At 46.4% G+C, this 14,474-nt stretch overlaps 1 protein-coding gene across 5 annotated transcripts in view; it reads right to left on the bottom strand.

Annotated features, from left to right (window-relative positions):
* LOC135254966 (myocyte-specific enhancer factor 2A-like) overlaps positions 1–14,474 on the bottom strand; it is a 125,592-nt gene that overhangs the window by 67,673 nt on the left and 43,445 nt on the right. For all 5 annotated transcript variants that reach the window (XM_064335600.1, XM_064335603.1, XM_064335604.1 and 2 more), the window contains one exon: positions 6,103–6,302. In XM_064335600.1, the coding sequence (XP_064191670.1) occupies positions 6,103–6,156 (54 nt within the window). In that variant the 5' untranslated portion in view covers positions 6,157–6,302. The remainder of the gene's footprint in view (positions 1–6,102; positions 6,303–14,474) is intronic.

The raw sequence follows: 14,474 nt of genomic DNA, 5'->3' as shown, positions 1-14,474 counted from the left end.
GCGAAAGTAATAGCTGTACAAACACAGCTCCAGCCCCTCCAACAGGAACTGACCCTCCCCCGCCCGCCCCCCACACCCACCCTGTTCATCAGTGATAATTAAGACTAATTTTACTCAGTAATCACTCAGAAAAATACAGTCCCGGCACTGCTGAATTTAAAAAAGACAAAAAAAAAAACTTTACAATCCCTCCCTTGTGGCAGACAGGTGCACGTCATCATTAATAAGGATAATTACAGGCTCATCTCGTGTAATTCATGGGGTGTTTCTTTTTTTTACCTGAAGGGCAGAAAACTCTTTTTTTTTTGGAGGGGGGGGGGGTTGTTCATACACAGGTTTGCAATTAGCATGTCAGGCAGACTGACTCCAAGAGCACTCTCTCCCTCTCTCTCTCTCTCTCTCTCTCTCTCAAAGCTGCCTCCACCTCTTTTAATCCAGCCTTTGATTCAGGCCCTCGTTCTGCATGACAGGACATCTCCTCTTTTATATTTCATATTTTTAATATTGCATACTCAAGCAGAGTGAGGCTGCAGCCCAGCTGTCTCTCGGAATTCTAAAACGCCCTGCCTTTAAATATGCAAATTCATGTGCAATCAAGAAAAGAAAAAAGTTCATTAGACCTTTAATGGAAAACAAAACACGAGCAGAGAAAATAAATAAATAAGTAAATAGATAAATAATCAAACAACCAACCAACCGAACAAACAAACAAACACAAACAAACAAGCAAGCAAGCAAACAAACAAACAAACTAATAAATAAATAAACAAATAAATAGTGAATAACTATGCATTCAGGGTGAGTTGGAAATACTGTATAAAATGAGGAAATGTTAACATCTCTGTGGCCCAAATAATAAAAACTGACATAAGAAATACTGTAAAAAAAACTCCCATGCCCCCATCCCCCCATAGTCCCCTAATGCACTTAGCCACCAGAAAAGCTCTGGCAGTTCACAATGATGGCAGTGCAAGACCTGCATTCCTTGATAAGGAAACTGTTCTGTTCTGATTAGTAGTTCTCACCCCTTTGGACAACGGGGCTCATGCCCTATCCAGAATGTGTCATGTGGGCTGCAATGAAGACAAAATCTGTAAACAAACCTTTTCCCATTGAAACCAATGAAGAGCAAAAATAAAAAAAAGCAATATCCCAGTTATGATCACTGACATTTTCCTTGTCCTTAAACATATTACATTTTTAAAGATGAATTTACTTTCCACAAAAGGCCATTTGGGCCACCCTGTTACAGGGGGATTAGGTCACAGGATGAGAAGCATTGATTTTCGCAGAAAACGTACAGCGTTTACTCAAGAGATCCAAGGCGGGCCCTGATCCGCCTTCCATAAATCCTGAAAGGTCAACAGCCTCTTCAGCGTGCTCCTGGTAATGACTGCAGCCGGGCGTTTTACCCAGCGTCGCGCGCGCGCGTTAGCGCCGCGTATTTAATTAGCCCACTTACAGCCTTCTTTCATTTAATGTCATGGATATAAATGGCCCGCGGTGCAGCCGCGCAGATAAAGCTTCTAATTGTTGCTACACTGGGACGCGCACGCTAATGGCTATTCCCCTGGGGCCTGGCGGCGCACCCTGGAGAGCCCAGCCGGAGGAGCTGGGCTTCTGCCCAGAGCAGGGGTGCCGTCCCGACAGTCCAAATGAGCTCTTCGCCAAGGAAACGTCCTCAAGCTGAGGAAGGCTGAGCCGCCCCAACGTCAATACCTGCACACGGTCCCTGACTGGAGAACCGTCTGCGGCATTCAGAATCCGACAGCAGGGTAATACACAATTCCCTCTCAGAGAAAAAGGTACAAAAGAGGCCTAAAATGGTACAAACGCTTGTCACTGGGGTGGTACATTATATTACAGCCATTTAGCAGACCCTTTTATCCAGAGCAACTTACACAACCAATTTTACCCTATATATATAAAATTGTACCCCAAACCAGCAATATATAATTAATTTGTACATTTTTTGACATTCTTATTGGTACCTTAATAGCACATTATTGTACTTTAAAGGTACATATGGGAAATTTGTTCCTTAATGAACACTGTACCATTATTTCAGAAAGGATTAGAAATCAGAGAAGTTAGCCTCCTGTGTGTCAATGTGTGACATGTGCAGTATTTAGTCACCAACCTTTAAAACAACACAAGCACACAAACAGGATACAAGTATTCAGTGGACATGCCAATTCTAAGCACCTGAGCACATCCAGGCGTCTTCATGGAGTACCACTGGACTGTATGCTGCTTCATGATGTCATATTCGATCTGACTGTTTTGTGATGTCACAGTTGATCTCGCTGTTTTGTAATATCCCACTGGATTTTGACTCCTTTGTGATGTGATAGTGGATCACACTAGACGTTGCTGGTTAACACAGACAGGCTGCTCATGGCAAAAGAGCACTCCTCCCTTCTCTCTTATTGGAACCCAGCCCAGAACCTAATTGGCCCACAATGTAATTTCTTATTAATTATCTGAGAACAGGGGATGACACTAGTAAGGGAGGAGCATTAGCAATGATGCCATTATCTTCATTAGTGATGTTATAATCACATTCATTACAGAAGATGTCATCACCTTAATTGACAATGATGTCACAGAAGGTTTGAAAAGTGAATACTGCTCTGTCAGCGTTCAGCGTGCAGGAACCACACTGCAGGCCGGTGGAAATTCGCAGGAGGCATGTCGGGCACACCCTTGCCCACACCCAGCCCACACGACAGCTCTTTATGTCATTCGTAAGCACAATTCTCCTGAAACCCCGCATAGCTAACGTGTGAAAATGAACGTAGAGCGTGGAAACCTACAGCACTGCGCTCATGAGCACAGGGCAATTTGCATCCCGTCGAAACGCACGTCTGAAAGAAGGCGGCGTTCTGGTCGGAACATCAGCGAAGCCACGGTTTCTCAATCTAAATATGATCAGACGAGAGAAGCAGAAAGCGGTCCAGACAGAGAGGCGATTTGTTGTGCTGTTTTCTTGGGGCGGAGGGTTATATTTAGAGCGAGCAGTAGACAGGATGGATTCCTGCCATCTCTGTGGTCAGCCTGAAGAATAGCAGCACCCATTGGGGGGCATGGGGGGGAGGGGGGGGATGGGGTGGCAGACGCCACTAACCAGCCCTGTTAATGAAAGGATGGCTCACAAGTCAGCTGCTCATAATTACTACCCGCGGGCTGGGCCCCGCAGGGAACGTGGGCCCCCATGAGGGCCCAGACAGGCCCCAGGTTGAGTAGCGGCACCTTAGCCAACAATCAGCTATTATATATTAATCTATTTGTCAATATGAAAATTTCGCTCTGAATAATGGCAAAGATGGTTTCTTTTTAAAAATTGTCAGTGATCTTTCTGGAATGTTACCGATGTCTAAAGGGTTAATATGTTTCTAATAATGATCTGATCTAGATCTACCCTATCACCCAAAACCCCCTCCACACCCCAACCCAGCTCTGCCTGGCCCAAATCACAGGTTCACCATCTCCAGGAATAAGCTGCAGGATGTTGTGGAGCCAGTTGGGACCTTCAAAACAAATGCCCCCCCCAACCCCCCCCCCCACAGAGCGTATGGGTCCCAGGGCTTCCTTCAGGCCAACTGGATCAGGCAACTTGTTAGAAATGCTGTTGATGATCTGGGGATAAGGACCCTCTCTAGCAATTTAAACGAGCTTTAATACTTGATTAGGTGTAACTTCTTTTCTATATTTAGAACCAGGGTCCTTTGCCCTTGTTCATATAATGTAGTTTAATGCTCAGTAGGGTAGATCTACTTTTTCATAACTTTTTCATTTTCAAGAGGGTAGCTGACATTGTTAATCGAGTTCGCACCTCTTGCCTCTATATATTTTCCCCTTTCTAAGGAATTACTGCACTTCAATCCTTGACCTCTGCACTTTGAAAAATGTAACATACACGTACATACATATCTATCTGACAGACATTTATATATGGATTTATATTCATGTAAATATGGGACAGAAATAACCACAATGATCACAGACTCTCAGCCCTTAACAACATTAACTTCTGTACCTTCTGACCTCATGAAGACAGACAGAATTCACAAACAACTTCACATGTCCACACAATAAAGCCTCAAATATTCTTAGTTTTTTCTCCTTTTTCCTTCCGATTACATCATCACAAATGCTCCAGTCCCACAATCAATAATTCTCCCCACTGGACATTTAGCTGGATCCGCCAATAACTAAATATGATCGATGTAGTCAATTGCAGAGCACTCTAATACAACACAGACAAAAAGACATTGTAAAAACGTTCTGCTCGCCATCTTCGTTCTGTGTGGAATGAAAGCTAGATTGCTTGCTAACTAATAATAATTGCCAAAAAAAAATGTTTAATATCGTTTCAGTACTCAGATCGCTTACATGACTACAAGGTAGGCTATGAAACCTCTGCCTGAATTTGTAAACTGTTAGACTACCATTAAAGCATGGTGTAGCCATCTACATAGCAACATAGCAGCTATTCTTCGTTTTACTGGAGCAGCACACTAGCTAGCAATGTGCTGTGCTGTTAACTTAAAAATAAAAATACTGAACAATAGCTAGCTAGCCAGTGACTATATCTATAGTTAAAAGTTAACTACAGTAAATGACCTATATCTGCTGTTATTATCAGTTACTTATAACAAACACAGTACAAAAACAAATGATATCTAAACAAAAACACATTTACAATGTGCAAAAAAGCAAAGTTACTCATGCTTACAAAGCACTGTGTATAAGCCATTACTTAAAAATTGCAAAATCTAGGTTTGCTGTTGAAAGTATTGATATAAAAATGAAGCCAAGTTACAACAAACAATAATTGCTATCTTAGCTCTATTTTAAAGCAAAGCAGTGTTCCCAAATTTATTTCATTCATACCTCTGTTTTTTCATCTTACCATCTAAAGAGAATGTGGTCAGTCAAACTTTGTCACATCAATGTGTCAAATCAAAAATGCATCATTTACATAAATGTCTTAAACAGCTGATGAAAACCTATGCTCCAGAAATAATATGTTTAGGCTACACCAGATTATCAAAAAATGTTTTTACAAAATGTACAAAAGTTCTCTAAAATTAAATGTAAAAAAAATTATTATATATTTGCAACTTAAAACAAAAACCGACTGTAAAATAGATAGATAGATAGATAGATAGATAGATAGATAGATAGACGATTCTTAGTATGCATGAGTAACTTATTTGTACGTTGAAAATATGTTTTTGTTGAGGTATATATTTACACACATACATACAGTATGTATGCATGTCAGTGACATTTGCAATAAAGGCACTAATCAGACGCTGTTACCCTGAAAAACTTGCAATGCATTAGATGTTATTTTTAAACAGAGAAAACCCCCCTTTTTAACGGAAACACAGCACAGCCTCGAGTCGATATCATCCTAATTTATTTAACCCTTTAATGATTTCCCCTTTGGGACACTGCAGAACTTGGTCCATTTGTGAGCGCTTGAGGGAGAATGTAGATCCTGTTTCTGTCTGCATGCTTCCGTTGGCAGTACAGCTAAGTCCACATCTAGAATACATCTGATTTAGAGTATCCATTATAGTGAGAACATCCTGGCTTTTATAGAAGTGGCATTCTACTTAGTTTACATTTATCACAGATTCGATAAATTTGCCAGATGCACAAACCCTGCTGTCCTCTGCTTCTTAACTGAAAGAGGCTATGATTGGCTGGGTTGGTTGGGATTCCAGTGCTCTGTTACAGTATAGAACAGCCACTGCCATACATCGTCCATGGTCACATCCCTTATTGCTTTGGCTTAAACAGAAGCGAGATAGAACTTGTTTATACATACAGAGCTGAGTATCTGGTAAGTTAAACGTATCTGTGCATTTAATCATTCAATCAGTGAACTGAACTAGAGCTCTGAGGTACTCTGAGGTGCGACAGAAGCCCCCGCTGATTTGGGGATCCCCATGTCTGCTCCCCACTGACCCGCCTCCGTTGTATCTGTTCTAATGCACCCCGACAGTGGGAGACCCCCATGTGGGCAGGGTCATGGAAAGTCAGGCTGGGCTGTACCATCTCAGGAGATGCATGGGGGGGGACACTGACCTGCCTGTTCCTCTCGTCCATGATCCTGGTGATCTGTATCTTCTTCCGTCCCATTTTGCTGCTCTGTCCTTTCTTCCCGCCGTCTCTCTGACACCAAAAAAATATCAGAAAAACTCCCGAGCTTGTCCACGTCGCTCCCCTAGTACATCATACGCTCTCTGTCTCTTTTCTCTCTGTTTCTGGTCCGGTCCACGTCACCACTGCAGGGGGGGAGAGAGAGGGAGAGAAGGAGAAAGAGTTACAATAACACATAACTGGGCGGTCGGCGCACGCGCGTCGGAGCAGCTGCACGGCCTGCGTTTGCTCTCGCATGCAGACAGGAAGTGGTGTCTGAAGCACGTGAAGTATTTCCTCTCTACCAAACCTGCAGCTGCAGAGACCTGCCATGGCCGGCTTCCAGAACGGCTTCTGACCAAACGCGAACAAAACAGCGCTCCCGACCGCACCTCCTCCCGCCGCAATGTTAATTCTGCGCGACAGAGCCTCCTTTGGCTTGGAACCCGAGCGGAAAACACGTCACGTCAGAAAACCGTGTCATTATTTTACTTTTTAAAGTTAATCACAATGAGCTGCAAAAAATGACCCAATAAACATGGCCGCAATTCTAAAACATGGATGCTGTGTTGGATCCCCCGAGGAGGGGATGTTCATGTAAGTACAGAGGTCTGAGACAGGACTAATGTTTCAAATGCGGAGGGTCGTGAAATGAAGAGAGCTATTTGCATTCTGCATAAAGTCATGTTCTAGCCGTTAGTTGTGTTTGCAATTTATATTTTCTCTCCCTTACGCTCTCGGGCTAATTCAATTCAGTTCAATTCAAGAATGAACAAGACAAATTTTAATATATCGCCAATGCCTATAATACATAAACAATAGACACATTAGAAAACAATTAGAAGTGATAAACTGAATGGACCCCAGCCACCTCCACTGGTAATTTGGACTCCCCCTCATGTCTGCGTCAGTCAGACTTGCAAACTCCAATGTGATAACAAGTGGAAGATGACATCACACTCTTTGGAGGAGGGCGTATGTTCGTCTGTGCCCTCCCGAAATGATTGTCAAGCCAGGCAATGAGCACTGATAAAAATACAACCGGTATTCAAAATTTGGGGAGAAAAAGCATAGAAAAGAAATAAACCGGTTCTCTCTGTTTCTCTCTCTCTCATTCTCTCATACTGTACCTCAAACATTCCAGGCTACAGGGAGCTTTGCAGAAAGGGAGATTACCAGCACACTCCATCTCGGGTTGACAGTGCTCTAATCCTCTCAGAGAGATAAGGAAATCCACACATGGGACAGAGCACTATGATCTCCATCCCTGGGGTGCCACCCCTCGCTCCCCACCCCACCCCTGTCCTCCCCCCACCCTAATTACTGACAGACCCAGATAAATTCGGTCCCAGATGATCGGCGCTAGCTCCCTTTGTAGCACTGTGGGGCCAGTGGAGCATGAAGCTGCCACTGTCTCACTCACAGGTGAGCTCATTACAGCACACACTGCAGCTGCAAAGCTCCCGGCATGGAGGCATGGGTGACAGTCCTGTACTAACTGTAGAGGCCCAATAATAAAAAATAATAATAAACACAGGGAATACGGAAGTGACCGTTCCACTACACCCCTATGACTGGCACAGCCTCTTCAGAGAGAGAGAGGGGCAGAGGGAGAATAAGAGAAGCGAAAGTGTGATAGCGGGAGAGACAGATGCAGAGAGGGCAAGAGGAAGATAAGAAGAGAATGGGGAAGAGAAAGGGAGAGAAAGGAAGAGAAGCCCAACATGCTCACTGTAGCCCCGGGCCTCCACAGGCCTCAAATCTTCCATTCTGTTCCCTCTATCCCCCTCTTTTCTGTGTTAATAAAGGCCCCGCATGCTCGCGCAGGAGGATGAAGAGCAGTCGCTAACGGCCGCCAGCGCTAACGCGGGCGGCCCGGAGCTCCCAGCACGTCCCCCCGAGGCGTCCCCCCCGGCAGCAGATCAACGAAACGAGAGACATCGCGCAAACACGCCCGCGGCGACGGCCTGGCGAGGCCCGTCCGAGCGGGGCCCTCGGACGCACGCCCGCGTCCCAGCACCGATACCCGATTCACCCAACAGGGAGACGCCGCCGAGCGGCGCACCCCGGCCAAAGGCGAGGAGGAATGGACCGCACTGTTTCCACCAGGCTTCGGTTTGCGGCTTCTGTACCGCGCAGGACTGTCCGTGCCAAACACGCATGACGACTTCTAGCATGTGCCGCTTTTAAAAGCATGGCTTCATTTCTGAACAACAAAAATGTGCTTGGCACTTAGCAAGTCAGCAGGTTTGGGTTGCTATGGACTCAAATGTTCTCTCAAACCTCTACATAAACTGTAAGCCAGACATAAGATATTTTGAAAGTGTTAGGCATATAGTTTTGCTTGTACGATGTTCTTGTGTGTTTTTTTATCCTGGTGACTTGTATGAATAACTTCACTTCCAATGCTTGACTGATTTCTGTATCTGCCATCTTTTGACTGATGCATTCCTCAATTCATCACCTAGCAAAATATTGTTTTTTTTATAATGATATATTTATATCATCATGGTATTGCCCCAACCTGATGGACTACAGGTCCTTCTGCAATAGGAAATTCTTACACTAAACCCATGAAGAATTTCCTGAAAACCACATCAGAACGTGTCTACGATAATTCTGGGGGTTTTTCCCTCCTGTCATTTCACAGGGCATTCACAGTCCCTGAGAGGGGGAGGGGGGATGTAGACATGCCCACAGTCTCAATTTTAGTGGTAAAACAACCAGACACTCAATGTGTCAGCATTCAACTGGAGTCTACTGTTAACACCCACTATTTTAAATACATGCTGTACACCTACTGTATAAAGACTAACAGGCGCACAAAAGAGAGATAAGCAATAAGAGATAAGCCTATTTAATCTAATAGCCATGCATTTTGCCATTTTGGCAGTGCTTATACATTTATTTTGAGGATGGGTGTGGGGTTTGTCTTAGGCACAAAATTTGCCTTGCGCCACAACAGAAATGAATGAAAAATGTAATTTTTTTAAATCACGATGCTAAACATTCAAAGCACAAGGACCGTGCTCAGCATTGAGCTGAACTGGAAAGCCAAGGTCATGACCCAAAGCTCAATTTGTTCATATTTAATTTAATAAACTAACAACCAAAGTAAGAAATATATGACACAACTCATAACCTTCACATAAACCCTTATGAAAATGGAATGTACAGAAAACATGTATCTTGTATTATCGCGATGTTGCTACAATGCACAATACATTGGCAAGTATCATCATTACTAGTGCCTTCAGATACTACATTATACATTTCTAAATACAATGCTATGAAATATTTTTTACATATTTTTCAAAAAGTCCACAGTAACTCTATTTGGCCGGATATTCAATTTCCATAAAAGAATAAAAGCAGGATTTAGTCAAATCCAGCCACCCTGGCCCTATCACAGTCATGTAGCTGCTGTGGAACATCGCACCCTGCTAGCACGAAACACAACGGCTCCCACCATGCATCAGACTGGATCAAACTGTAACCCTGGCAACCACAGTTTGAGTCTCAGAGTTTCAGACAGTGGGGCAGTGGTGCACTGAAAACATTGAATGCGAGCTGGTTTGGCACTGAGGTGGTTCTCTTCACATAACGCAAACAGTCTGCGATGGCGATGAGATTGCTTATTCTAATTCACATTAGAGACTGAACATCCAAAAATGCAGAGCACAGGAGGAATCTTCAGTTTTGAAAGGCCACAGTATCTGCCGGTTTCTGTTTTCTGTTTCAGAACCTGAGCGATGCATTCATGTAACTGATTGGCTAAAGAGAACACACACCTTATTTCCAAAGGCATACGGTGGCTGTTGATTGAATGACATCAACAGAAAAGCAGCTGAGGCTGTGGCCCTCTAGGGCCGCTGTCTGAAATCGCCGCCATACCTCACGGGTGACCTTAGCCTGACCACTTGAGTCAGATGGCGTTTGTTTTTCCTGTGAAACTCGCTCGGACCAGTTCACTTCAGTCCCCGTGTGAGGAGCAACCGGCACTGCCTGACATCGTTAGCATCGATCTCGCCCCACGTTTACGATCCTATCAAGCCAATAAAAACGGAAGGAAGGACATCACTTTTTATATTGTGCTGCGAATATCAAACTGGTCGCCGATCCCAAAGGACTGTCAGAGGAACTGGCTCAGCCGAGTCAGCGCGTCATAGGCCTAAAGGATCTAAACAAGTAAAACTTGTTGAGTACAGTTTGAGTACGTGCGCTACTCAACCACTTGGGATGGAACTGCTCCTGGTTTTGAAATGAGGGTTTGGGAACCGAGGCCAGGGGTCGGGATGGGGCCTTGAAGGGTCCCTTCAGGAAAGTGTGTTCTGCGTTTCTGCAGTGGCCCTGCTCTTCATCTGAGTCACAATGCCCAATTCGGCGACGAGGGGCGCTTATGAAACCACCCCACACCCTAACCCCCACCCACCACCCCGACACACATCCTAAACCCCACCCACCACCCTGACACACATCCTAACCCCCACCCACCACCCCGACACACATCCTAAACCCACCCACCACCCTGACACACATCCTAAACCCACCCACCACCCTGACACACATCCTAAACCCTCCCACCACCCGACATACACTCCAACCCCACCACCACCCGACATGCATCCTAACCCCCACCCACCACTCTGACACACACCCCTAACCCCCACCCACCACCCCGACACACATCCTAAACCCCACCCACCACCCTGACACACACCCTAACCCCCACCACCACCCTGACACATCCTAAACCCCTCCCACCACCCCGACATACACTCCAACCCCCACCCACCACCCGACATGCATCCTAACCCCCACCCACCACTCTGACACACACTCTAACCCCCACCCACCACCCCGACACGCATCCTAAACCCCACCCACCACCCGACACACACTCTAACCCCCACCCACCACCCTGACACACACTCTAACCCCCACCCACCACCCTGACACACACTCTAACCCCACCCACCACCCCGACACACATCCTAAACCCCACCCACCACCTCGACACACATCCTAACCCCCACCCACCACCCTGACACACACTCTAACCCCCACCCACCACCCTGACACACATCCTAAACCCCACCCACCACCCCGACACACATCCTAACCCCCACCCACCACCCTGACACACATCCTAAACCTCCACCTCAACACGCACCCAATCCTCTGTCCCTTGCGCCTCCCACCGCGCTTCTCATGCAAGGTCACACGGCGGGATTAGTCCCCTCTTAAACAATTAAACACATTAGCCTGGCAGAAGCAGCCTCTCATCGCCTTCCACTGGTTGCGAGCCCAAGGTTTCTTATATTTTCCCATATGTCATCATGCGGTGCAATATCTCAATAATAAATTTGATCTCAATATATTTGCTGTATATTCCATATTAGTGCAGTACTTAGACAGCACTTATAGCAGACATCAAGGGCAGTGGGAGAGTGTCCAGTCAGTATGTTGTGCTATCCACCTTCATCCTAACGGGCAGATTCCTCCATGCTGTACATTTTGGTGTCCTCGCTTCTTTAAAAATTGGCCACTTTAGCTTCTTACAGTATGCCTTTCAAGACATAATTATGGATATCTGGCATATTCAAATTTGATGTAAGAAGAAATGAGTGGTTATCGCGATGGTTGGCTTGTGAAACTGTTTTTTGTTGCTTTTCTGCGCAGACATAAGAAAGCCTGAGGGCCTGAATAGTTCCTTAAACAGTAACACAGATGGTGGGGGTGGTGGCTCAATCAACACCTCTTGTCAGGATACGAGCAGCGGCTTTTCATAGCACTCTTCGGCTGCCACGCACTCCTGATCACACATGCAGGCACAGGCGCATACACACACATACATACACACACACATACACATGAGCATGCACACACAAACACATGCACGCACATACACAACCACACACACAAACATGCACAAAAACAAACACGCACGCATGCACGCACATACACAGCAACACACACACAAACATGCACACAAAAAAACATGCACGTACATACACAGCCACACACACACACACACACACACATAAACATGCACACACAAACACAAAAATGCACACATGGAGCACATACACAGCCACACACACACAAACATGCACACACAAACATAAACACGCACACATGCACGCACATACACATATGCAAACACCCATGTACGCACCTACACGTACACATGCACTCAGATACACACAAACACACACATGCATGCACACATGCATGCACTCACGCACACACATACACACACACACAAAACCCTGTGAGTGTTTTCACAAAGGCAGCCAGACATCTCCATCTTTCTCCACAGAGCTCAGCAGATGATGTCCCCGCCACAGAAACAGAATAATCTCTTCATTACCACAGTAGCTAGCATGGGGAATAGTCTGAACGTTGGACTCACATTTTAGGGAAAGGAGAACAGGATTTCAGGGCCAGTGTTTGAGTAACAGTGGTATTTATACACCTACAACAGGCCTAAAGCTGAAATGGCCTTATAGTAGATCAGTGTAGGGCAGGTGTAGATTCCAGGAATCTGTGAATGTGTGTGTGTGTGCGCATGCGCGCGTGTGTGTGTGTGTGTGTGTGCGCATGCGCGTGTGTGCGCGTGCTTATGTGAGTGCATCTAAGAATGTGTCTTTGTGGAGATGAGTGTGCATGTGTGCGTGTGTGTGTGTGTGTGTGTGTGTGTGTGTGAGTGCATCTGAGAATGTGTCTTTGTGGTGATGAGTGTGCATGTGCGTGTGTGTGTGTGTGTGTGTGTGTGTGTGAGTGCATCTGAGAATGTGTCTTTGTGGTGATGAGTGTGCGTGTGTGTGTGTGTGTGTGTGTGTGTGTGTTAATCCTCACAATTCACAAATAGCTGCTTTTCGCCACCTGCAGCAGCAGGCCTGTGGGTTGTGTGTTAATCTCAGAGGGAGAGGCTGGTTTATACTAGCTAATACTTCACTGGATTACACCCGCATGTGGAGCTGGGGCACACAGCCAGGTCTGCAAGCCTGTTAGGCCTCAGGCGGTGGATGGGATTGGGCGTTCAGGGGGAGGAGAACCCCCCTGTCGCTCAGTAACTTCACCCCTAGGAAGTTCAAGTCCTGGGCCTATTAAATGCAATGACTTGAATTTGCCTTAAAACCTCAAACCCTATTCTTCCACTCTAAAGTGCCTAGCCTGAAAATATTGGTCCTTTACTGATAGAGCCGCTCTGAAGGGTCCAGTCTGCACTAGCGGTGAGAGACTGAGCAGCTCTGAAGGGTCCAGTCTGCACTAGTGGTGAGAGACTGAGCAGCTCTGAAGGGTCCAGTCTGCACTAGCGGTGAGAGACTGAGCAGCTCTGAAGGGTCCAGTCTGCACTAGCGGTGAGAGACTGAGCAGCTCTGAAGGGTCCAGTCTGCACTAGCGGTGAGAGACTGAGCAGCTTTGAAGGGTCCAGTCTGCACTAGCGGTGAGAGACTGAGCAGCTCTGAAGGGTCCAGTCTGCACTAGCGGTGAGAGACTGAGCAGCTTTGAAGGGTCCAGTCTGCACTAGCGGTGAGAGACTGAGCAGCTTTGAAGGGTCCAGTCTGCACTAGCGGTGAGAGACTGAGCAGCTCTGAAGGGTCCAGTCTGCACTAGCGGTGAGAGACTGAGCAGCTCTGAAGGGTCCAGTCTGCACTAGCGGTGAGAGACTGAGCAGCTCTGAAGGGTCCAGTCTGCACTAGGGGTGAGAGACTGAGCAGCTCTGAAGGGTCCAGTCTGCACTAGCGGTGAGAGACTGAGCAGCTTTGAAGGGTCCAGTCTGCACTAGCGGTGAGAGACTGAGCAGCTCTGAAGGGTCCAGTCTGCACTAGCGGTGAGAGACTGAGCAGCTCTGAAGGGTCCAGTCTGCACTAGGGTGAGAGACTGAGCAGCTCTGAAGGGTCCAGTCTGCACTAGGGTGAGAGACTGAGCAGCTCTGAAGGGTCCAGTCTGCACTAGTGGTGAGAGACTGAGCAGCTCTGAAGGGTCCAGTCTGCACTAGCGGTGAGAGACTGAGCAGCTCTGAAGGGTCCAGTCTGCACTAGCGGTGAGAGACTGAGCAGCTCTGAAGGGTCCAGTCTGCACTAGCGGTGAGAGACTGAGCAGCTCTGAAGGGTCCAGTCTGCACTAGCGGTGAGAGACTGAGCAGCTCTGAAGGGTCCAGTCTGCACTAGTGGTGAGAGACTTTTCAAACTGAGCCACTCTGTAGGTCCTGTGCTGTGCTCTTGACGGGGGATTTTACTGACTGAGCCGCTCCATACAGTCCTCAAGTGAAACCCACGGCACGCAAGATCAATATGGCTGGATAACAA

The sequence above is a fragment of the Anguilla rostrata genome, chromosome 5 (genome assembly GCF_018555375.3).
Source record: "Anguilla rostrata isolate EN2019 chromosome 5, ASM1855537v3, whole genome shotgun sequence".
Lineage (NCBI taxonomy): Eukaryota > Metazoa > Chordata > Actinopteri > Anguilliformes > Anguillidae > Anguilla > Anguilla rostrata.
Note: the sequence above shows the minus strand (reverse complement) of the source record. Positions and strands in the feature narration are given on the sequence as shown.